We start from the raw sequence: 25,100 nt of genomic DNA, 5'->3' as shown, positions 1-25,100 counted from the left end.
GCAAAAGAGCCCCACAAAACAAAAACAATCATTTCACTTTCAGAGGCAGTGCTGCTCGCAAAAAGACAAACAAATCTATTTGCTTTATTTATTTCATAACATTTTAATACTTTTTCCACAAACCACCTGTCTAAGTCTTGGAAAAACTCCAGGAAAGGCCTTTTTGTCCCTCACACCCTCCTGAACCCAACTCTATGCTGCTGAGTGGTGGCATTCCCAAGGTGGCCACTCCAAGGCAGCCCAATGCTGAGGTGAATCTGAGTGTTGAAGTGCTGACCGGCCAAGCTCTGCTCTTCTCAAAATACTTTTGCTGCCAACACAGTGTAATACTGGGGACAAGTTAGCCAAGAAGCCTGCCTTCCCTCCTGGGACAGGAGGGGACTTACTCTTGGGCCACCATCCTCCATGGCTTTGCTCCTTGTGACATGAGAGCGCAGTGCTCCATGCAACAGGATGCTCACTGCCCTGAATCCAGAGATGGGAGAGACCCACCTTGGCCTCTACCATTTTGCCCAGCACAACAAGGTCCTGTATCATCTAAAACAGTCATCAAGATTTTGCTCCTTAGGTCCAAAACATCAGAGTCATTGGGGAGGGTGGAGGAATCATGTTATAGTCTAGCAAATTGTGCCAAGAGAGGTGTCCTGGACACCAAGCCAGGTTTAAATCTCATCACTCATCATTATACACCTTTGTGTTCCTTTCTCCTCTTGAGATTTCACACCATGCACTTACTGGTTATCTGAGATTACACACCTATAGCCTTTCTCATTACTCTTGAGCCAGACATATTCGGATGCTCTGTTCAAGACAACTCCCTGCCCTCTTCTACATTTATACTCCTGCAGCGCCGGCAGACAGAGCTCTACAACGGATGTCCCCAGCACTGAAGGAGATAATTTTGGCATGCATTCCAAGGTAAAGCAGCACAAAAGCCCAGCAGCCTCATGCTTACCAATGGCAAACGAATCCAAGGCATCCAGTGACCCTCTGCTTGTCCCAAAGGAGTCCAGGGCATCGAGCCGTGAGTCTGTGTAGGGGAGCAGATCCAGGGAATCCAGTGAATCTAAGGTGGAGCTGCCACTTCCCCCTGGTGGAGCCTCAAAGGCATCCAGGACAGAGGAGGAGGAGAGCTGCTTAGTGGGATCCATCACCAGGCCGAAGGAGGCAGGTGGCAGCGGGGTGGACACGGGGATGCTGGCTGTCACAACTGGGGGCAGCAGTGGAGTTCCCCCCGGAAACACAGGGATCAGCTGGGGCATCTCTGTCGGCAGGTTCGTAGGAATGGTGCCCTGGACCAGAGACTTTGGGGAATCGGGAAGGGGGAGGACAAACAGCACATTAGGAATGAGGAGCAGAGAATGAGTGAACACAGAGAACAACCAGCTCCCATCCAAGTCCATGCTGTATTATCTGAAGCAAAATGATATCCAGCAGCTCCATCTGCCTGCAGACTTCCCACAGACCTTCCAATCTATCTACACCGCATGCAGTCTGGACTGAGGTCCCCAAGGAGGTGTTGGGCTACCTGAGCTCATCAGTCTGCAAGGAAGAGCCCTCAGCTGGGCACTTAAACCTGCTCAGGTAGAGAAACAGCTGAGTACACACAGTGCCGAGGTCAGGGTAACGACCGTTACTCACGGCACATCTCATCAGAGCTTTTTGGCTCGAGAGGGGTCCTGCATGAATATGATTAGATTGCTTCCAGACCCAAGTTGGCTCGCATAGCATCAGCAACACTGGCAACTAAAATCCAACATAAGGTTGTCTCTACAGCTCCCAGACCTGTTCAAAGAGCTTAGGCTGAATGCAGCCTGCACAAAATACAAGGTGATTAGAGCATGCCCACTATATAAAATACATCCATCATTCCTGCTTCAGCACACGCATTTCTACCCTCACGTCTGCTTCAACTCCATGGACACCAGAGGCCAGTGGGAAGGTGATGGCGGGGGAAGGCTATCTTGGGTACTTTTGAGGGGCAGCCCCATGAAGTGGCACACAGCTAAGCAGGCTTGGAGGTGGGCTCTTTAGATACTCACAAGCCAGTTGCAAAAATAAAAGATGGAACGAATGAGTTTTGCCAGAAGAAGAGCTAGGAGGAAAGAGTGACAGATAGAGAGAGGCAGCACACATATTCACTTGCTCTAAGGACATATTTGGACCAAGAAGCAGTAGACCTATGCAGTGCCCACTCTTACTAGAGGGTATGGTGACCCTTCAGCAAGGGAGTCCAGGAGGGAGTCCAGTTCTTCGTCAATGATGTCCCCATCCGTGAAGTCCTCCACACTCTCAGGCACTGGCAGGGGCACGCAGTCTGGAGATGGGAGCAGGCTGGCAGTGGGGAGTGAGGAAGGCAAGCCCTTTGCATTCGAGTCAGAGGGCAAAGGGGCCAGCCCCTCGCTCGCAGGGACAGAGGTGGCCACAGGAGCTGGGAGGCACTGCAGGTCCATAGAGCAGTCTGTGTTGGGGGAGAAACAGAGCCAGTCACCCAGGAGAGTCTCTTGCAGGGGACAAGCAGAGCACAGCCTGACAAAAACAATATTGTACAACTCCATCAAATCACAAAAAACAAGTATGCAGATTTTACGAGAGGAGGAACTCTGGTCTGAAGAGTTCTTGCCCTTTCATTTTTGTTCCCAGTCTCCAATGGCTTACCAATAGCTGGAATATGCTCTAAGGGCCAGTGCTCAGACTGACCGTCAGGATTTGGCAAGCACACACAGTAACCAGGGACAACACAAAACCTGTGGCTGAGCAGTTACTGAATTCTCTGTGGCCAGGACTAAAGGCCAGGGGCACATAATCCCATTTCTCTACAACCCACCACCTGGTGTTTTCTTTAATGTTCCTCACTAATGCATTTGGCAGAGATCACTGCCTTCTCTCCTCCTTGAAGCTTTGACATCCCAGCTGAAAGCTTGCTTACCCGCACACCCTCTCTAAAACCTCAGGCATCCTAAATGGCAGAAGATAAAAAACACAAGGTCCTGCTGGGAAGAGAGTCAGAGATCAGGTGCTTAGACAAGGTTGTGCTAACACTGTGTCCCCAGAAAATCCCATCAGACTCAGTTGTCTTTACCCAAGTAAATTCTCTGCTCTTGACTGCTTCCTGATGTCTGTAGGTGGGAGGTTGCTCCTCACACTCCCCCTCAACACCTCAGTAGCAAACATCCCCTTGGGAATTTGTGTGAGCCAAGGTCAGGGCAGGAGAGAGGCAGTGATTTTCCGTAAGGCTTCCTTGCCTCTCCAGTACATTACTGAAAAGGTAAGATGTTCCCATCATGCAATATAAACCTCTGTTAAGTGAAGTTAAGGTTACAAGCACATATTCTTCACAGAAGAGCATTTTATTCTCAAAAAAATTCAAGGTTAAAAAAAATGTTAGAAATTCGTAAAACGCAGCGTTACATTTGCAGTTCTCAAACCAAACACCCAAACTACCTTAATTCTGCCCCTGTGCAGATGTCCTGGAATAAAAAAAGAAATAAGACCAAGATGCTACCTTCTCCATCCACACAGCAGTCGCTGCACTGTAGCTATGATGGTCTAAGGCTATAAGCAAAGCAAAGTTTGGAAGGAGGGGCAACAGCTTTTATTAGAAAAACTGATAAGCATGGGGAAGACAAGCTTCCAAGACACAATCTTGCTTGACCAAGAAATGCTGCATCCTGCCTATGTATCTCTGCTCACTCAGCTCCCACAAGAACTCAGCCATCCCTTTGTAACGGAGATGGGGCAAGTGAGCCATGTTGCTGTCCGCTACACCACATGTTCACTGACCGAGGACTGTGTTGGTGCTTTTCTTACAGGGCTCAGCAAATCAACAATTCCTGCAAATCCCCAAGTCCTGAACAAAACAACAGCAGAGACCACAAACACAGGTCCCCTTATCTCTAACCCCACCAGGAGCACACCACAACCCTGGGTAACCTTTCCTCTGGCATTTGTTGTGCGTGGTCCACATGGATGGATCACAGCGAGGTCGCTGTGCAAGGCACTGGAAGCTGAGCCGTGACAAAAGGCAGGGAAAGCAGGAGGAAGCGGCAAGGGACAGACACAGGACTCTCTCTACAACCTCATGCACGCGATCGAAGGAAAGCACATGTTGTACCTTATGGGATTTCCAGTGCTGCAGCTGGACACGTTCCCCACAGGCAGCAGCTCAAATGAATGCTGTAAATGTCCTTAGTTTTGCAGCTGCCCCTCAGATCAGGCTCAGCTCCAACGCCATGCCCCCTTTGTGATGACTTCTCTCAGCTCATCTCCCTTTGGCATGGGTCCCCACCCGGGCTCGGGAGCCAGCCATCCAGCTTCCCTCAGGGATGGCCTCATGGCTGGTAGCTTGGCCAGATTTCCCTCAGTACAAAGGGACAGCTTGTGCCTTCCCGTTTTTCACATGTTTAAATCTGGAGTACTGTCAAGATCTCTCCAGGGGCCAACAAGAAGTTCAGGACATGCTGGAAGGGATGGGGACACGTGCAAGGGGAGCAAAAGTGTTCACAATGACAGGGTCCCAAAGCATCCAGAAGTTCAGACCTTCTCTGGGGAATGAATGAGGCCCTCCAGTTCCCACTCAGACTGGGAAGCAGAGGAAAGAGGCCCTCACATACCCTAAGAGGCCCAGAACAGTGAGAAGCTGAACGCACAACCAAAAGGCAGAGAACAACACGAGACCTCTCACAGCTCAGTGCATGTGAAGGATGAGGAGAAGAGCAAGGACCAACAGGTTCCACTACTTGCAAGAGGCAGAGAGGAGATGTCTGCTCCCCTCTATCAGACCACCCAAACCCTGTCATTCCTTCAGCCACTTCCTCCCATTCCCCTCTGTCCGATCTTTTCCCTTATCCTTCCTTTCCCACTCCTGCTTTCCTCAGGACACCCCATCTGCTGACCTCACTCACAGTCACCATACCCACATCTCATGTCCAGAAAGCTCAAGCACTTCCTGCATTCATCTAATGGTTGCTCCCTCTTAAAAAAATAAAACAGCCTCCTTGGATGAACAGTTCAACAGGACACACCTGCCTCCCTCTGATTTCTGCTGCTGCCATGACACTAAGCCTCATGTATTACTATTATTATTATAAGCTCAATGAGAGTCTTCTCCATCCACTCCCCAAACCAAGTCTCTCATACGATGCTCCCCACCTAGTAGCCTCTCTGGCCATACACCTGCCTGTCCCAGAGGGACAAGTACAGTGCTTCTAAAAGCTCTGCTCTGCTTCACAAAATATCAGTGGTTCCCTCGTGCATTATTAGCTGGTCAAAGGCCAAACTGAGCCCGGTCTGAGCCATGATCTCTGCAGGGCAGGGCTAAGTTAATTAGATGACTTCAAGCAAAACACAGGGGAAGGGGCTTTGGGTGTTTGCATCTTAAAACCAAAACAACAACAACAAAAACCTTGCTAAAAAACCTTTCCTATCTGAAACTCTCAAGGTACCCAGCACACACAGCTCTCCTGGCGGCACACCACTCTCAGGGCAATGGGATAACACTTAATTTCAGTGCTTTTGGAAAGATTTCCTAGCAGTAAAGGTTCTCCCTGCCTGAACTGCAGCAGAGGTGGCATTCTGCTCTTACACCAAATCCTGATTAGCTAAAAGCCTCACTCTGCAGTAGGAGTCCAGTTCAGTTTAGGACAGCAAGATAATGCAAAAAACTCCCCTTAATTCACAGAACTGGGTCTCCTGATTGCACATAGCGTTTGGTTACTGATACCCAAACTGGCATTCAACAGAGAACTAACATGTTTTCCAGAGCACCCTAATAACGAAATTAGTTTCTTTCTATAAAAAGGGCAATTGCTACTTGCAGCGGCAAGCCTTCGCACTTACCTTCACACACAGAGCTCCCTTTCAAAGGGACAGAGACTGATGTGCTCAGAGGCATGAGTTCAATGCCCCAGCACACAACAAAGTGCGTAGCAAGCCTTTCTACAGGGGCAGAGTTAAGGTCTCGTTTCCTGGCATGAGAAAAGTAACCCCATAGCCCTCCTGCTGCTTCTCCTGGGTGCCAAACCCTGAACATGGCTCTCCCTGGGTCCCTCCCAACTCCCTTTGTTTTCATTTCCTCCATCTCAACATCTCGGAGGACGATACAGGCTCAGAGCACAAACAGCCGCCTATAACCTTAACTTCACTTTATCTGGACTGTTTTGGCTGGGAGCAGTTTCAGAAGCTTTGCCAAGCCCAGCTTTAAGACAGCACAACTGGAGAGAGTTGCGTACCTCAGCAGACCCTTCTAATTCCCAGAGACGTCTCTGACTGGGCCTAGACAAAAAGCTTTTCTGCAGGCAAAACACTCCTGCTTCCCACCACCTTTTCCTTCTTCTAGTTACCAAAGCCAGGAGTGCGCAGAAAAGACGCAAATGAAGATGATGAACCTCTCAGGCCTTCCAGCCTAGCCAGATACCTCACCTAAGCCAAAAAAATCAGAGAAGAGAGATGTCTTTACCTGTTTCAATGTCATCTATCGAACCCAATCCATTGGAAGTGGTCTGCAAAGAGGGTGTAGGAAAGGAAAGAGAAAAATATCACCAGAAATTCGTATTTTAAAAGATATTCACACTTCACAGATGAGACTCTTTACTACTCCTAAATGCATCTGGCCCTTTCTTTTTCTTTATGGCCTTTTTCAGTGCAAGAGCAGTAAAACCAACAAACTTTAAGAGGCCATTAATCCACAGTTCCTATTCATTTTTACCTCCAGCAGCGGACAAACCCTGCTGCTGCAAAGGAATACCAGCCCTGCACCATACCAAACCACACGAGCAGATCTGTACATAGAATAGGGTTTTTCATGCGTGGATGAGATTGCTGTGTCCCAAGTCCCAGGACACAGCAATCAGTCAGGCCCATGCAGTGTGAGATCTGATTAGCCTGATCTTACACAACATTCCTTTTCTTAGTTCACATATTTTGCAATCGAACAACCACAGACTTGTATCGCAAACTCAAAACAGGAAAAGGTTTCCGCCAAGACAACTGCTGACTTGGAGCTCCGGGCAAGGAACGAGCCCGTATTTTACAGAAACATAAACAGACGTAAGTATGTATGCCTTCAGCTTAAACTTAAAAGGGCACAAGTAAAGTGTTACTCTTGAGGTACTGCATCTACTGCAATAGTTTTTACAACCTGTAGGTTTTGCACTACTTTAATTTCTTGCTAAAGGAAAGATTTTTTAATTAAAAAATAGGTACAACTATTAAAGAAAGCTGACTGGCTCTCCTTGAAATATGTGAAGACAAGTCACTGAACAGTCGGAGGTAAATTAATTCTTCAGTATCCCATCTTGTTGTACAAAATGACAATTTGTATGGTTTTATAGCTTGTTTGCTTTTAGGAGCAGTGTGAAGTTCCAAACAGCCTGTAAAAACAGCAAGTATTTGTGGGTTTTTTGGCAAGCAATGAAACGAGGAAATCGGCAATTTATTGTATTTTGGCTTAGTATTTGTAGAGTGCCATACCCAAGCTGGATCTCCCAGGTGACAGGACAATACAAAGAATATATAAACTGTGTATGTACCTGGCTCAGTACATCACATGATTTAATTTGGTATGTTTCTTCAGTAGTTGCACTTTCTGACTTTTCCTTAGCATTGCCCTAACAATGCAAAAACTTGAAAACTGAAACTTATTTAAAATGCAAGAGAAAGTAAACCTTCACAATAACTAAGAATAATCATCTTCAGTGATCCAATCACTGACATAAAAATGTTGTCACTAGAAATATTTTCAAAGAAATTAACTTCCTTGGCAACATTCCTTAAAAGTGGGAAAAAACTAATTGATACATTTAAAACCTGAACGACAGTTATAAATTTTGCATGTAAACAAAACCGCGACATATTCTAGGAGCGCAATCCACGAACAGTAAGAACCACAGGATGCAAACTCTACCTGGTTTGACAAATTGACTGACGTGCCATTACTGAGTAGCGAGAATGTTTCCAATTCCTGCTGCAAGGAAGAGAGAGGTCTCAGAACAGACAGCCCATGATTTCTTCCAAACTAGGTAAAGCAGGGTTACGCATACCGTTTCCTTCCAGGCACTGCCCATAAATAAAAGCCGCCCCAAAAGGCATACCAGTTTGACACAAGGGTACAGTTTAGTGAACACTGAAAGGGCCATATGTTTGTTTTGGACACCTCAGTGCAAAACACTCAACATTCAATGCATAATCAGGAAGAAAACTTCCCTGAGGAACAGAAGTTTTTGTCTTTTCATTAAAAAATTAATACTTCAGGAAGGCATTACGGCACTGGAGTGAAAGCTGGAAGTCAACACAAGAGAGGGCAAGGTGTTATCAAAATACCAATCAATAAATTTCAAATAATAAAAAGTATTTTGGAGGTTTTAATCTTTATTTTTCTAATGCACAGGTAGTTATAAGCCCATCACAGCTGAGTAACACCAGAGCAGCAAACAGGTGGCAAGGCCAACCTAGTGAGCAGCTACAAAAAATATTTCTGTGTAGAACTTCCCTTTCTTTGAGACACAATCCCTGCAGAGCATTGAGAGCTGCTCCAACATCAAGTGCTTTTTTGGGGGTAGGTCAATCACAGGTGGGAGGTTGGTGAGGTAGAGGAATAAGATGCTACAGCCAAATTTACACCAAAAGCTCTCTGCAAACAGGATGCCCACCGATCACCTCACCATGGAGGGCAAAGGTGCCCCTCCGGAGGTGGAACGTGCTGGCTGTTTAACACAACAGCGTGCACAGGGCTCAGGATGCGAATGTGAGCCTCCAGTACTTGCTAATGTTCCCTACTCCTGAAAACCCAGCCTGGGATTTTACGCAACCAAGGCAGCTTCATCCAAGAGCGCTGGCAGTGGCCTAACGCCCTCTAGCTCCATCCCAGGGTACACACTCACGTACCAATAGAACCCCAGTTGCGGCAGCACTTTCTTGTAGAGCCAGTTACCGATTCAGACACCGGGGTCAATTTATTGGACCCATGACTTGCTTTTGGCTGGTTTCTTTCCTACCATTTAACCAGATGAGTACTTGTCATTTTCCCAAAGCACAAGCCTTTCTCTCACCATGAAAAAGGTGTGTGCCTAGATATGGGGCAAGAACCCCTCCTGATACCTTGCACTCCAAAACCAGACATGCCTCCAACGCAGCAGAGGATCTCACCCTCCTCATCCCATAACAGGGAAAGAACTGTGATGCAAAATCTCCTTTGGGATCAGGCCACGTGTCCCTGTCCTCCCAAAAACAGAAGCTCCCAATGCATCGGAAGCATCTCCTGTAGCACTAGCTCAGCTCTGCCAGGCTTAGCTGGGGACACAGGAGCAGCAATGGGGTTAGAAATGGATTAAGGCAAAGTGAGTCTGAGGGTCAGGAAAAGGAGGGTACAGGGTAGTGTATGTTTGTCTATAGCTGCAGAACAGCACCTGCCACTTCTGCAAAAGTAAATCTGAAAGAGACAAAGAATAGTCTCTAAGAAAAAAAAGTCATACCTGAGGTCTTTTGTATGCTTTTCGAACCCTCAGTCCCAGCTTCTGGGCAAGCTCCTGTCCCAGTTGCGTGACACTTTCATCCTGGGGAAAAAAAACATTGGCAGGACACTTTCAGTTTTGCCTTTGTGGCACACACAATGAAATAAACAGGAATGCAGTTATACACACTGGGCTGTGCCAAGAAGCCTCACTTTTAGACAGCAGCAAGTGGACAATTGCCAGAGCAGCCCTAGGAGAGTCCATGCAGACCTAAGTGCTCTTGTCATTGAGTCCTGCTAAGATCCTGAGGTTACACCAGGACCTCTGCCCACACTCTTTCGATGCTGCAGAAAATCAGAATCAAGTGCCTGCTTCCAGGAAAGCGCCTGCTCTCTGCAGGCAGGGCTCATGGGTCCCGCTGGCAAGACGGCTGAAGGACTGCCAAGGCCCTGTGCTGGCGGCTGATACAGCTTCCACAAGGTCCCCATGTCTGGGAAGACTCTCCATGCTTTCCTGCGTGTACATACAGCCTGCATACTCTTCTTCTCTGCCAGCCACAGAGCTAACCATCAGTTTTGACATGCAGACAGTATTCACTAGCCTGCTTCGCTTGTTTTTTTGTTTTTAAAGCTGAAAACAAGTCTCAGTTTCCAACTTATTAGTTACGAGGCATTTTCCCTGCCTCTGGCGGTGGTTAAATAGCCTCAGCTCAAGCAGATCTTTCTGCTTTCCCTGCTGTGTGCCGTTAACCACCCTCTCCGCTCACTGCCCAGGCCCACTCACACACCACTGTGGGCTTTAGACAAAGTTCCGGGCCACACTCCATTCTCCTGCTCCGTCCTCTCCAGTTCTGCCTGGACTAACAACCTGCCACAACCTTCTTCACTTATTTATCACCAGCAGCTCTGGCCTTCTGCTTTCCTTTCTCTCCCTGTTTGCAAAAATATTGGAGTACTTAACAGTTTCTTCAAAGAAGAAAAAAATATCCAACCTATTGTGGTATCCCTCCTTAATGTCCCAACATCTGCTCCCTCATCTCCAACCTTGAAGGTTGCTCTCTTCTCTCTACTTGCCATGCTGGTCTCTCCAACCTCCTTCTCCCTGTAGGTTCATCCTTCCCCTTTCAACCCTTCACTAGCCTCTGGTTCTTCCAGCCCACAGTATCAGTAACTTTTCCTTTCAATTTCAAGTGCCACTTTTCAGCTGTACTTGCTCCCCCACACCTCAACATTGGTCTTGTTGCCACCTTCTCTGAACTCAGTGAAGACAAATTCTGTCTTGTCCGTCTCCTCTTCTCTCTCCATCTTACACCCCTTCAGGAGGTGCTACCTTCTGCTAAATCTGTCCCCGCACCCTCCACAGACCTCAACTTGATGAAATCTCATGGTAACTGCTCCTTCCTCACTCTCTTCCACCTCTCAGATCTTTCTACTACCAAACACATTTTCATTATTCTGTTTGCCTCTGGTTCTTCTGCCTTTCCAAGCACTCTCTCAGGTGCCTTCTGAAGTCTCCCATTTTTCTGCTTCCTGTGGGAAACTCATCAGAAAGACCTCTGATGTCATGTATTTCCATTGATCTCACACTCATACCACCAACTCTACCTTATCCAATTCCATACACCAACATTAACTCTAAGATGTCCTCTCAGATTCCTGGACAAGATCAAGAATGTATTTCTCTCTAGACTGCTGCTACTTCCCTTCCCAACAACACGTAGTTAACTATTGTCCTGTTTGTCAGCAGGCCTGAGGTTTGGGGGTAGAGTGTTATTTGCTCTTTGCCACCCCTAAGATCTTCTTTTGCTTTCCCCTCCCTCAGCCAAATGCTACGCTCAAGCACTTTCTACCTCCCACCTAAATGAGAGCGATGCTCAACAAGGGCATGCAATATGCTCTCCTCCAACATCCTAAAAAAGAACCCCATGCCATACCAAAAAAAGCATACCACAGAGAAGTATCAATCTCACCATGCTGGAAACCTCTGCAAACCAGCAGCATGGAGTACCTGCACCCAGAAACCAGTTAACTCTGCGTGTGAGCCAACGCAAGCAGGTCGCAGGAGCAATCAGAGGCCACGGATGCAATGCAAAGAGCAAATTTACTTTTGTTACCTCGCTACCAGGGGATCTCCAAAACAGCACCTAAGCTCCAAGGCAGAGGTCACACAAGCGGAGACACAGGCGCTGCAGAATTCAGCCCTTGGTGAAGATCAACAAGCCTGCTCATTTCGGCCTGTATATAGGGATTCACGCAGGCGCAGTTTACCACTCTGCTTTGATCTTTGCCTGCAGGAATCTCAAGGATGTGTGATAAGGTGCCTTTATGACGCTTTTCACAAGCCTGTTATCTAAACACAGAAGTTCTACTTGGGATCTATGTGTTTTTCTACACCCCAGCTGCAGTCGCTTGAGCATATTTACCATTTTCCATTCTTGTGCTATTCCCACACACTCTGCTAGACAGTGAGTCAACTGAGTGGCAGATCACTGGAAGTTTTAATACCTGCTCCGCTTTGACCAAAACAAAGTTCTCAGCTGTTACAGCAATGCAAGCTGGAAGTACCTGTGTGCTCCAGAGGCCTAGCAGGTGGTGTAATGGAAACAAGAGTGAGATGATGGATAGCATGACTTGCATTTGATGCAGAGAAGGCTTATGATTCTGTTAATCAGGTAATAAGGAAATGGGTGTGTTAATTTACAAGACTAAATTTTTTAGAATAGGGAATGCAGATCACTCAATATGAGTTTGTAAGGCTGAACTTTCCTGCCACAGAGAAGTTTGACAAAGTGCTTGTAGACCATGATGATATGATAAATATGGGAGGTATGTAAGTAATTGAGTTTATTTTTTAACCGTATAAGTGGCTCAACTGCAATGTGAAATATAGCCAGATATGGCTTTACATGAACACATATATCAGATGTTTTCATCCATAAAAGGGCTTTTTAAAAAAATAGTTATTTGGAACTCCCCTAACAAGATGCCTTTAGTATGTTTTGGTCACTGTTTTCTGCCAAGTCACAGAAACTATAATTTACAAGCTATGCAAAAGGAATAAATAACTGTTAACAAGGCTTTCAAATACTGCCTCTGTAACACTAATAATAAAGGAAAGTTAACTTCTCCCGCTGAAGTATTATAGAGGCATTTTTCTTGTAATAGCATTACTGTGATGGATCAGAACCAAATTTAGCTAAGACAGCCAGTGCTCACTAGAATCTACCTAATCAGAGCCTGGTTTCCTGTTCAATATTTGGCCTAAAATGACACTCAACAAAAGCACTGTCAGGAAAATATCTAGGGCCTAGGATATGCAGATAGTGTCCTCTGAATGCAAATATTTACACACCTGTGAACATGTAAATAACTGACGTGATGTCAAGGATATCTTCGCATGTGCCTCAAGAAATAAAAAGCTTTATCAGCTTGCCTTAGCAACTGTAAGTAAAAGGTGGGACATTTTAACCTAAAACAGGAAAAGTATGCATGTTTTCCTTCCATTGCTCCAGTTCCCATTTGTCCTATGCTCCTAGTCATTCCCATTAGACACATAAAACCAGCTAATTAAAATAATCTCATGGCCTTAGTTCACATTTTGTCGGGGTAGGGTTTTGCTCTTCACGAATAGGCCACCAAAGCTGCTGTCCCTAACCAGTGTCGCTGGCTGGCACTATCTGTAGAGGGTGCCTTGGACTGAAGAAACATGGGAGGTCAAACATCTTCTTTGAGTCAGAGAGACAGACTATGTATAAGCATGTTCCATGCATAAGCATGTTCCCAGGAACAGCCAAGCTGCTTCTTCCATTATCCTCCAACCTCACGCTAAGCATGTTAGGGAGGAGGAAGGTGGTGAGCCACAGAAATAAAAAACTTACATGTGGGAGGGAGAGCAAGCATCGGCTATTGCATTCATATGCTTCTTTGTGTCTTCCAAGTTCATTTAAGGAGCGGGCTTTCCGGAAGAGTGCTCGGATGTTCTCCTTGTCAAGACTTAAAGCCTTCTCGCTGTCTTCCAGTGCCTTCTCATACAACCCCTGCATGGAAGAGACCACCTCAAGTCAGCTGAGGCACAGCAGACATTTTCTCTCTCAGCAGAAAACAGGAATATAAAAGGCAATTGGAAATACACATATTACCTCATACACAGACAAACACACAAAACCTACAGTAATAGAACATTTTTTTAAGTCTCGCAAAACTCGAAACACTTCAAAGTCATTGAAGGACAGAATTAAGGCTGTTTATCCTTAATCTTATCTTGTCTCCCTCTCTACCTTGACGTGACTGCTTGCTAATTTTTTTCATGGGACTCAGCCTCACTATGAGCAGAAGGGACCTGCTCTGGGGTTGTGCCATAAAGGAAAGCTGTTAGATTCCTTAGGAAAATGGAAGCACGCAGCCTTTTAGAGCCTTAGTATTTCAGAATCTTTTTCCATTTGTGTGCTGAAGGTTCCATCAAGACCTAAAGCCTTTTCACTGTCTTCCAGTACCTCACTGGAAGAGGCAGGAACCTCCAGAGCAATACTCAAAACAGTAATCCAGAGAAACAGTCAGTACTGGAAGGCACTGGCTCTTTCCAATCTCCAGATTGTACTAACTCCTCACCAAAGTGGACCACAACTGCATTCTCAGTACCTTAGGCCTGGCCCCTTCTCCTTCACATCCCTCTTCTGGTCTCACAAGACACAGTGCGACAGTGGGGAGATGTCAAGAGTTTTCAGTGTGTCATCGTCTCCTCCAGTGGCAGAGAAGGGAGTGCACAAGATCAACTGAAACCCCTCTTGCCATCTTTTCCAAGTGCACAGCACTGCAACCGTGATGTCCTCCCTGGCCCCTAGGGATGACTTGGGAAGGTGCTCACCATGGCGAAGTAGCAGGCAGCTCGGTTGACGTGCAGCTTGCACAGGAGTTCCTTTGGGATGGTCACCTCGTCGGAGGCTGCATAATCTGCCACGTTCAGCCCTTCTACATACTGCACCAGCGAAAGCTTGAAATCCTTCTCTCGAAACAAATCATTGCCCTCTGCAAACAGGTTTCTCACTAGCTTCTGCAAAAAGGCCTGGGCAGCAAAAAGAGAGAAAATAGACCAAAGTGGATACTCAAGAGACAGGAGAGGTTTCTCAATTTCCCATTCTCTTCCACGTGATTTCTCAAATTTCCTCTTCTGCCCCCGCTTCCCACCCTCCTGTAAAACACCAATCTTTTGGTACAGAAAAATAATCCAGTCAAATCTCCTTCCTTCTTGAACACTCAAGTGTTTTCTCCTTTCACCGAAAGTTGTACTTGTCAGAAACTTAAAGCTTTAAGTTACAGACAAATTGTGACAGACCAGCCTATGCTCTCCCCTTCTGGCATGTAAACTAATGGCTGTGCAACAGAACAAATCTTGCTAACCAAAGTTCCCAGCTTTGGAAAACAAATTTATTAATTACCTCATAATCTTCTTGGCTTAGTGGTAATGTGGACCTGACAAAAAGGAAGAGAAAATGCTCATGAAACAGGCATCCATGCAAACACTGGCTTTTGTCTGATGAAGAAACCAACCTTCTGGTTCTGTGTTGAGAATCTCAGTGAAATTACAGAATATTTTATCACTTCAAAGGCAGCTGGGGTGAAGAGAACACAATTAGGGAGCATTATGCTCAGTGATGGCCACAGTGGTATAAAGAGATACCCAGATCCCAAAGGGATTTGAGACTAGAGGAATCATATTCTCAGCTATTTTCTGCACAGACACAATCCTCTGTAACATGCCTTCAGACAGCCACCTAAAAAAAAATCTGTGAGAAAGTCCCATGAGAGCATAGAGTCTTGCATCTGGGTAGGAACAACGCCAGGTTCCAGTATAAGCTGGGGAACGTCCTGTTAGAGAGCAGTGTAGGGGAAGGGGACCTGGGGGTCCTGGTGGACAGCAGGATGACCATGAGCCAGCACTGTGCCTTTGCGGCCAAGAAGGCCAATGGCATCCTGGGGTGTATTAGAAGGGAGGTGGTGAGTAGGTCGAGAGAGGTTCTCCTCTCCCTCTACTCTGCCCTGGTGAGACCGCATCTGGAATATTGTGACCAGCTCTGGGCCCCTCAGTTCAAGGACGGGGAACTGCTGGAGAGAGTCCAGCACAGAGCCACGAGGATGATTAAGGGAGTGGAGCATCTCCCTTATGAGGAAAGGCTGAGGGAGCTGGGTCTCTTTAGCTTGGAGAAGAGGAGACTGAGGGGTGACCTCATTAATGTTTATAAATACGTAAAGGGTGAGTGTCACAAGGATGGAGCCAGGCTCTTCTCAGTGACAACCAACAGTAAGACAAGGGGCAATGGGTGCAAACTGGAACACAAGAGGTTCCACTTAAATATGAGAGGAAAATTCTTCACAGTGAGGGTGACGGAACACTGGAACAGGCTGCCCAGGGAGGTTGTGGAGTCTCCTTCTCTGCAGACATTCAAAACCCGCCTGGACGCCTTCCTGTGTAACCTCATCTGGGTGTTCCTGCTCCGGCCGGGGGATTGGACTAGATGATCTTTTGAGGTCCCTTCCAATCCCTAACATTCTGTGATTGTCATGGAGAATACCAGTGTATTTTATGTGCATCTGGCTCTAACAAGATGCACCAGACTGGCACTCCAAGACCTCCTCAAATCCTCTGTGTGACCCAAGGCATACAATGATAAACACAACTTGCCTCTGCATTAGCTTAGTCACATGTCTTTAGGCCTACGCCACAAAAGGAAGGCAGAAAACAATGCAGGTTTGGGAGGCCATTTAACTCCAGCTGTCTTGGCCAAGGCTGCCAGGCTGTGCCACAAAACCAACAGTGCTTGTGTGGGTAACGCTCGCCCCAGAACAGCACCCAGATTCAGCAGAAAGGTTCCGTTCTCCAAATTGGACCATCCAAGTCATCCAGGCTTGGTCCACATATATTTATTTTTTCTCTTCAAGGAGAAAACAATAGGATCTAGAGAAATCCTAAGCACCTTTCATGGCCATCCTCGCCTTTGAAATACAACATTGTACACATGATCTTATTGGTGTCAGAATAAACTTTTTTTAGATTTCATCTAATCTAATCATCAACTACTCCTTAAAATCAAGTACAAGAAAGGCCACAGCTTTGTAAGAAACATTCAAAATGCTTATAAAATTGGACTACCTCTTTCACATTAAATTGAGCCAATAAATGGCATTGCCCCTGGTTCAGAATTCAAGACACACTCCAGAAGCACGAATAACACCCCCATATTTATAAATTATTTCCAGAAATCTTGTGGATTTTTATAAATATTAACAAAACAAACCTCACAATTGCCTCTCTGAAGCTGGGTTATCAGCGTCATTTAGTCTCAAACAATGGAGAAAATATAATTGTCATGCCACAGGATATAAATATGTAACATGGATGATTTGGCTTTTTTTTTCCTATTGCAGATGCAGAGATTTCAGCCATAGTAACTGCAGGACCCAAAGCAGACCTTAAAAAAACCCCAAACCAATCTGATTACAAACTTGCTATTTCCTTACCATTGAACCTAGACCTCAATATGAGGCTTTTGCTAACTCAAACATTGGAGGGGAAAAAACAACACTGTATTTTATAAGGAAGTCCTTGGACTTGTAACCACCACATAAGCAACCAGCTGAAGCTCTAGAAGGCCACATGATATTCACAGAAGAGTGACCTGAGGCACCTACCAGGTTGGCAACTGTAAAAGAGCCCAGGTCATCTGTTTCTCCTACAGGCACCATATGGGGTACCTGGCAAGTCATTCACACTGCTCACCTACAAAATAGAAACACTATATCCCTTCCTAAGAAAGATGGAATAACCTTGTTGAGAGAGCACTTGGAGATATTCATGCTGAAGATGAAGTAGAAGGTCCAAGTACTGTTAGCATTGTGCTGACTATAAAGATCACCCTGGAAGTGCAGTGGAGGGCAAAACCCAAAGAAATTAAAATAATAGAATTTTGAATTTAGAGAGCTGACAGGACAAGAAGCACCCTGAAGAATCACAGTGAAAACCCTCGGGACCAATATCTCTCTCACGAAGCAGCCCCGAAGTGGTGAACAGGACGAACTTGGCTCCTGCAGTCCTTCATACGAAGGCAACCGCCTCCAAAGCCACAGGAAACAATGAGGTTGTCCACTTACTGAATGAACTGAAGTCCTTTCTCTATTTCTTGTTTTCTCTTCTGTCTCTCCATTATAGTCACTGTAGAGGAAGAAAAAAAACAAAACAAAAACAAAAAACCCGAAACACCACAAAATGAGTCATTATAGGTTTTGCTGGTGATTAAGCAGCATAGTATTTTGCATGTGCCTGAATTTACTACTAACAAAATGTTCCAGACCAGACGCCCTGAACACCAAAGTCCGTAATTTATCCACCCAACAGACATAGGACAGCAAGCAGCTCACTACCAAGCATCTGCTTTTTCTCACATGCCACTGCCAGGATACATGGGCAAAGAGGAATTACTTTAATTTGAGCTCTCTACTTCAGCTGCCAGTAAATAAAGCAATGGGAACCAACTGTTACCATGACTGCCTTCTACGAATGGGGGGAAAAAAAAAGTAAAAATCAACATTTCCCCTGCACTAACAGTCATTTCAGGTATTTGTGCTGGGACCCTCCCATAATAAGGAATTCTGACCACTATTTATGTGGAACAGATTTAAACTGGTTTACTGCATAGCATACAAAGGCAAGTAATCTCCGTAAGATGTATGGAGGCACATCACAGAGACATGTGAAGGAAGGAGATGGAATTGCTTGCTGTGGTCCACATAAAAGGACAGGAATGAATTGATGCGATGGGAATTTTGTGCTGAAAATCAGCAGGCAAGAGCAGCAGAGACTTGGGAATGCTCCTTTGGAGAAGGGACAGGGCTCCATCCTGCAGTGTTTTACATTAGGGTGGGCAGCCCCAGAACAGCACCCAGATTTAGCAGAAAGGTTCCGTTCTCCAAATTGGACCATCCAAGAGAGAGTTATCCCCACTTAGGGACACAAGTGGGCACAGTAACTTGTCTGGGTTTGACCCAATCCAGTCCAGGTCTCGGCAAGCACAGGCATTTGAAAAAATACCATGATGGAGTCATTTTGGAGTAATGTTCTTTTTCTTAACTAAAATCGGCTGGAATCACACCACTAGGTACATAAGCATCATCCCCTGCAGTTTGGGAGCAAATCTTGGAATGGCTCCTTCCTGACCTCTCCCCAAGGTGCACAGGTCTGCCACAGAAGAAAAGAATAAAGCAGGGGGGAAGAGATGGCACTTTGTGGCAAAACAGAGTTGCTGGCAACAGGAATTTCCCAGCCTTGCCATCAACCAGCTGTGATCACAAACAATGCTCAGCATTTGAGGAATGGTAACTTGGGGACACAGGCAGCAAGCACAGAAACACTGAGATGAGATGGAGCTGAAGACGCTGTGCCTGGGATGGCCTCTGAAGTGATTATGAGAGAAACAAAACTAATTTATCTAACTCTACACTACACCAGCTTGGAAAACATCATCATCCAGCTCCCTTTTACCTTCCCCATCATTCTAAGGTATCTTACAGTATCTATGGCACGTTCAGTTTGGAACAGGGTGAAGGGACCTTTAAGGTATGTGAAAATCAATCCTGACAATTCAGCAAGCCCTTATTGATTGCGCTCTGCATCATGCAAAATGCAGAAGAATTGATACTTGCCCTTTACAAAGGAGAGTTGGGGGAAGGGGGAACTGCAGGAGCAAGAGAAAGACCAGAAAGAAGCTGTACCAGAAGGAAGCAAGAGCTTTAAATGGACACTCTGCAGTTTGTAAGTATCGTACATTAAATTTGAGAGCAATCTGGTCCAAGCAGCAGGCAGAAGATTTTAAGCAGCTGCATTTGGAACAGGATGGGCAGCGCAGCAAGAAAGTGAAAGCCAATAGACAAGGTGAGTGATGATCAGCATCTCTATGAAGGCTTTTAACAGAAGCAGTGGTGAAGAGCAGGTAGACTTCAGTACAACACTAACAGAAGGCCTGGAATGATTTATAAATAGCCTGGATAACGAGCAATCAGGAAGAAAGACGGAAATTCAGCAAGGAGACTGTGAGGTTAATATGATCACTAACGCTACAGGCAGACCAGCTTGAGGGGTAGAAAAAGAGACAGAAGCAATTCATTTGATATTTCTCCTTGAATGAAATTCAACAAAGACAGAAGAACTAAGAGAGAACAGACAAGGTGAAGAGGAGTGGTAGGAACTGTTTCCACACAGACAGCAGAAAAAGCCACAAAAGAGGACGGAGCAACCCCAGAGGAGTGTAGGGGAGAGCTGTGAGGGCCATCAGAGACAAGAGGGAGGAAAGAGCCACCACAAGAAACGACAAGAGATAAATTAGTGAGGAGGAGTTAAAAGGTCCAGAGGACCCTCACAAAGGCTGACGGGTGAAAGGACAGGGAGGAAGGAGGAATTTCAAACTGTCTGGGCCCTGAGTGCACTAACAGCCTTTAAATGCCCCAAAGAGCCTCATCTCAGACCCCCACCCATGTACCCTCTGCCCATGGTCTAGGAGCTCCATTCAAGCTCAGGTCCAGGCATACCGCATCACTGAGCGGTGTACCTGTCCTCAGTCCTATCTCCTGGACAAACCCTGGACCTACACTATAAGCAGCTTGTCTCCACTCCTGTCTCTGCCACCATCTCCTACCACTGGACTTGCTGAGTGGACCCTGGACTCGATTCATCACCTCATCTTGTCTGGGACTGTTGATGGACCCCTACTATCAGCATCTTCTTCTGCCTGCACTGTTCAGATATAGTGGGACTGTACCTCAGTTAGCGAGGGCACTGCTGGTGGCTGTTATCACCTTCAGCTCCAAGCTTGTCCTCCCTGGAGGAGCAGCTCATGACATGAGCCACTCTGGAGAGAACAAAACTTGGGAAAGTGAAGTAGCAGCCCACAGGTCAGATGAAAGGGGCGATTATTCATAACTGCGGGGAAAGCAGTTGGAACACTGGCTGGTCATCACAAAGTCAACAGCTGCACTCCAAAAATGCTGTGGTGCACCTTCACAATTGTGTGTATCCACAAAACAGATCATCACCTTGAAAAGCTTCTGATACACACAGCTTACTTCAACCTCTGCTTCTGAGCTCAGCTTTCAGAACAGTACTGCAAGGAGTGAAGAACAGACCAGTACTTGCTCTCATGGCTGCTCTGACCCCACCGCTGTAACATCCAACACAGCAGGATGTCGCATGTGTTACAATGAGCACTGGTTACTGTTGGTTGCCCACAGAGAAGGGCATTCAAACATTACTGACCAAAAGCTGGAGTGGAGCCAAAGGACTATGGGGGAAGGCTCCAGAATGTCTCCTTCCTAGAGTTACCCAACTTTTTGCATCCTGGAGCTCCCCTTCTGGTTTTTTCTCTCCTCACCGTCATTGCCACCACATCCAACATGTGTATCTCCATCTTTACTTCATGAGGATGGCTGACCAACCTAGTACATCTCTCCAAGTCCCACAATACTGAGCCACAGTTTTGATCCTTGCTACAAAACCATCATAAAAAAAAACCCCACTGTGCCCTGCACATAATTTATTCTCTGTAGTCCTACCCTCATCTTCCACAGTGAACATTCTCCAACCCAAGACCCTCCATAGCCTTCTTTAGACATAAACTGCAGGCTGATCTCCCCTCCAGACTCTTGCTCCCTGATACTGCCCCACATTCTTCTCTCCTTGCAAGGGGGCGACCAGCTTCCCCTGCTAAACCTCCATCACACCTTCAGGCTTACATCACGACTTCGCACATGAGACTCATCTCCTCATGGCAACACCCTCAAAACACACACTACATGCTGCTGCCCTAACAACTTCTTTCACGTTTCTCAGGAATCACTTTTTCCTTCTGATCTGACTCCACACCAGCACCCTCCTATACGTATGGCAGACCTCTCCCCTGCCTTACCACTGCTGGAGGCCACCACTTGGACTCCTCCATTTCTTCCTCATACCTCCTCCTTCCCTGCCACCTCCCTGGCAAACTCAGTTGCTGCTGTCTCCCCTCACAGTTTCAGCCTCTTCACCATGTCTAATTTGACCCTCAAACCAAGCTGCACACTCATTATGTCGGCGAACCCAACACACAGTGAGCCGCCCATACGTGCAACACTTCAGTTCTGCCGCACACCATTCCATGGATGATGCATTATTAATTTTAAGCACCAAGCCTGTTTATCTTTTGTTTTCTCAGTCTTTTAAATATTTTCAGAAACACAGAGGAAAACATTAATGAAGCAGTGTGCCTAAGTGTCCTTTGCCCCCTCCCCCCAAACAAATCTCTCTGTCCAGACTTGTCTGCTCAAATCATCAGTGGGATTTGAATCCAGAGTATTTATATCCCCACTACAAGTCTTTTATCCTTTCAGTCCAGAGATGTTTATCCTTTCTGGTCCAGCATCTAAAGAGGTCTTTATTCATAGTTTGTCAATGAGTTACAAACTATTTGCCAGACAGAAATAAAATGCTGCAGACAGGCAAGATGGTTTTCTTGCCTTCAGAAGGAAGCACAAGCCAGTAAACAGAGTGAGTCAATCACAAACTGGGTAGGTATGTTCTACGAGACACTACAAGATGAATGGGAATACTTGAATTTACCCTATCAAGAACCTGGGTGTTATTCCCAACCCTGCCAGAGCTGCATTTGGGCAAAGTTCTTCATACTATATTTCTGAGATGGCAATGAGTTCACACTTGACTGGCTTCCAGATTTGACTGTAACATTTCAGCAGAAATAAGTGCACCAAGACGCAAGTGGCAGGTTGTAGAGCTGAGACAGGAGCTCAGCCCCAGGCTGTGTGCGCTCTCCTCCAGGCAAAAGGCTCCAGGGTGAGCTTGACTGCAACACGGAGTCTTTCACTGGCTGCAGTTTGGCCACCTCAGTGGTGCAGCAGAACCAGACTCATATCAAGCAGAGAACAGGCCACACAGCCCACTACGAGCACAGGCTCTCGCTCGCTCCAGTGGCTGCTCTCTGCCATGCCCCTCTCCCTGGGTTTGAACGATTCTCACAGGCGACAGCTCGCAGAGTCCTCACCACCATGCTGTGCCCACTGGGTTTGACAACCCTGTCCCTCCACGCACCAGCCACCCCAAGGTACCTCCATGGCCACTCTCCCACACCCCAGCATCCCGCTAGTCCCACTCCTGCCCTGCGGCACCATTGCGGTGGCTGCGGTCGGGGTGCTACCACCTTCACCCAGCAATAACCACAAGCGAATGCAGGGCGAAGTGGCGACAACATCCTCAACCCCAGCTGAAAAGAAAAGCAGTGACCATGAGTTTCCCTGGGAGGGGGATGGAGGTGGTGGCCAAAGCCTCAAGAGACTACCCCAACCACCATCACCTCATTTTCCGCTCCCTCCAGCCTTGTGCCCCACACGCAACACCCCATGTACTACAGGCCACCCTTCCTCCTGCCCCGGCCCCTGCCCAAGGGGCACCGCAGTGCAGCCGAGGAGCAAGGAGGGGGTGGTGGGGTGACGCTGCCCATCCATAGGCCCCTTGCTCTTGGTTTCATGCCCGGCCAGCTCGCCCTCTTCTGCCTCGTTTTAAAAATTAAATCTTGGAGCTGGTTTCCATACAGCTGGAGCGGGAGCCCCCGTTCGCCTCCTTCCTCCCACCTCCATCACTAGGCCGCCGATCCCCGGCCTTGCGTAGCGGCCGCCGCGGACAAAAGCGCCACCTCGGCCGGCCGGGACGGAGAGGGGCCGGCGGCGCCTCCAGCACACCCCCGGCTCGGCCGGGCGCCGGCACCCCGGCATCCCCGCCATCCCGGCCCTGCTGGGAGGGGTCTCCAGCGGCAGGAGAGATCCAGGCTTCCCCGGAAAAAAAAAAAAAAACAAAACCAAAAACAACAACAACAAAAAAACCACACACAAAAAACCCCCCCAAAAAAACCCCACCAACAAAACATACTCTTCCTCCTTCCCCACCCCCAATCCGCTTAAATAAAAATCACACGTATCTAGGAGGCTGCGGGGCGGCTTTAAGATTTTTTTAAAAATAAAACAAAAAGAAAAAAAAGAAAAGTTTAACCTTCCCTGTCACCCGGAAACTGTCTAAAGCATAAAAATAATTTGAAAAAAAAAAAAAATCCCACAACCTTCTTATTTGAAAAACTTTACAAGCCCCTACGGAAGGTGCATCTGAAAAGCTGTTCCACAAGGGCTTCTCTGCTGCTTCACGGGGTTTATACCAAACGAGAGGGGGAAACTGCAGCCTAAATACAGACCCGAACACAGCTCTCAAACCTACAAACCACAAACAGGCACAAACCTAATTAATACTAAGTTTTTTTCCTATAAACCCAGGGGCTTTTCCCCTAGCTATCCACTTTTAGACTACTACCACATTTTTTCCAGGGGGTGGGATTAGGATCTCTGACAATTATTTTTTGCAAACCCCACATTTTTGGCGGAAGAGGGGGTTAGCTTCAAAATCTCACCCATATTATTTTTCACCACTTTTTTTTTTTAATTTGCCATTACACAACGTTTCATCCATGCAGTTACTATCTGAAACCCTTTACTTTCTAATGAAGCAACATCCAGATTTTCTGGTTTCTCAAGTCCACCCCTTTCTACATACACAAACACACACACACATACAGAATTGGTTTAAGACAAAAATAATCCCCCCAAAATAATAATAAAGGACTCACCTCTCCTTGGGTTTTCCCCCCCACACTATGTATAAACTTTCGTTGATAAATGGTATTGTATTACTAGAGATATTATTAATGTATTATTACTAGAAGTAGTAATAATAATAAGTAAGTGCTATTTAATTACAGAAGGCAGCATTCTGCTTCTGGATCGGCTGCCCCTGCAGCTCCCTCCATGTGCCTCCTGATCTCTTTACTTTCATTTCCAGGTCTCGCTGCTCGCTCCCTCTCAGCTGCACCAGCAACAGAAAATGCCTCCCTGCATATCCTCTGGGCCCTAGAGGCTACCGCTTTCCATTACAAAAATTCAGAGCCTTTCCCTTGTGGTTGCTTTTGAAATTTTTTAAGGTGAATTAGGCTTAAAAATATATATATATTAGAAAAAACAAAAACCAAAACCAAAAAACACCAAAACTAAAGCACTTGAGCAGTCAAGGGTCCGTTCTGATTTTAACGCAACACTTTTCTTCTTCCTGGTTGTCTTTGCCGATATGTAAAATACACCCCAAAAGAAAGCTGCCTCTGCAGAGTGATTGCATGCATGCGAAGCGCAGCAGTGAACCGAATTATGAGACATCCCCCCCCGATGGGATTATCACATATGTTGAAGCAGTGACCCTTTTGCCCACCCATAAATGTTTGCTGGAAGGGCGCCAGAGCCACTGCCTATGGCAGAGCGATTATCTGTTCCAGACAGACCTTACTTATTTCACCCCGCACTGCTGGGGGGGCTTCCCTGTAAATAAGACCTTCTGAAAACATAAATCTTTGGGTGGAAAGGAATACATAGTGTCTGTGTATTATTGTGGTTGTTGTTGTTTTATATACTATTGGGATATTGTACAATATACATGCATTACATATAATTTATATACACATACATATATATATTTTTATATATGAGTTTAGGCACTTTTTTGAGACAGATTTTTGGCTTGTTTTCATCC

At 46.4% G+C, this 25,100-nt stretch overlaps 1 protein-coding gene across 6 annotated transcripts in view; it reads right to left on the bottom strand.

Annotated features, from left to right (window-relative positions):
* Positions 1 to 24,501, bottom strand: part of ZC3H7B (zinc finger CCCH-type containing 7B) — a 49,052-nt gene extending 24,551 nt beyond the window's left edge. For 3 of the 6 annotated variants that reach the window (XM_065635891.1, XM_065635926.1, XM_065635917.1), the window contains exons 1-10: positions 24,151 to 24,501; positions 17,594 to 17,654; positions 14,884 to 14,917; positions 14,313 to 14,510; positions 13,327 to 13,485; positions 9,471 to 9,551; positions 7,904 to 7,963; positions 6,458 to 6,500; positions 2,202 to 2,461; positions 956 to 1,304 (exon numbers count right to left, since the gene is read on the bottom strand). In XM_065635891.1, the coding sequence (XP_065491963.1) occupies positions 956 to 1,304; positions 2,202 to 2,461; positions 6,458 to 6,500; positions 7,904 to 7,963; positions 9,471 to 9,551; positions 13,327 to 13,485; positions 14,313 to 14,510; positions 14,884 to 14,917; positions 17,594 to 17,646 (1,237 nt within the window). In that variant the 5' untranslated portion in view covers positions 17,647 to 17,654; positions 24,151 to 24,501. The remainder of the gene's footprint in view (positions 1 to 955; positions 1,305 to 2,201; positions 2,462 to 6,457; positions 6,501 to 7,903; positions 7,964 to 9,470; positions 9,552 to 13,326; positions 13,486 to 14,312; positions 14,511 to 14,883; positions 14,918 to 17,593; positions 17,655 to 24,150) is intronic. The other 3 variants (XM_065635908.1, XM_065635899.1, XM_065635934.1) reach the window with 3 other exon arrangements.
* Positions 24,502 to 25,100: the final 599 nt, after the last annotated feature.

The sequence above is a fragment of the Caloenas nicobarica genome, chromosome 1 (assembly GCF_036013445.1).
Source record: "Caloenas nicobarica isolate bCalNic1 chromosome 1, bCalNic1.hap1, whole genome shotgun sequence".
Classification (NCBI taxonomy): Eukaryota; Metazoa; Chordata; class Aves; order Columbiformes; family Columbidae; genus Caloenas; species Caloenas nicobarica.
This window is presented reverse-complemented; position numbering and strand designations above follow the sequence as displayed.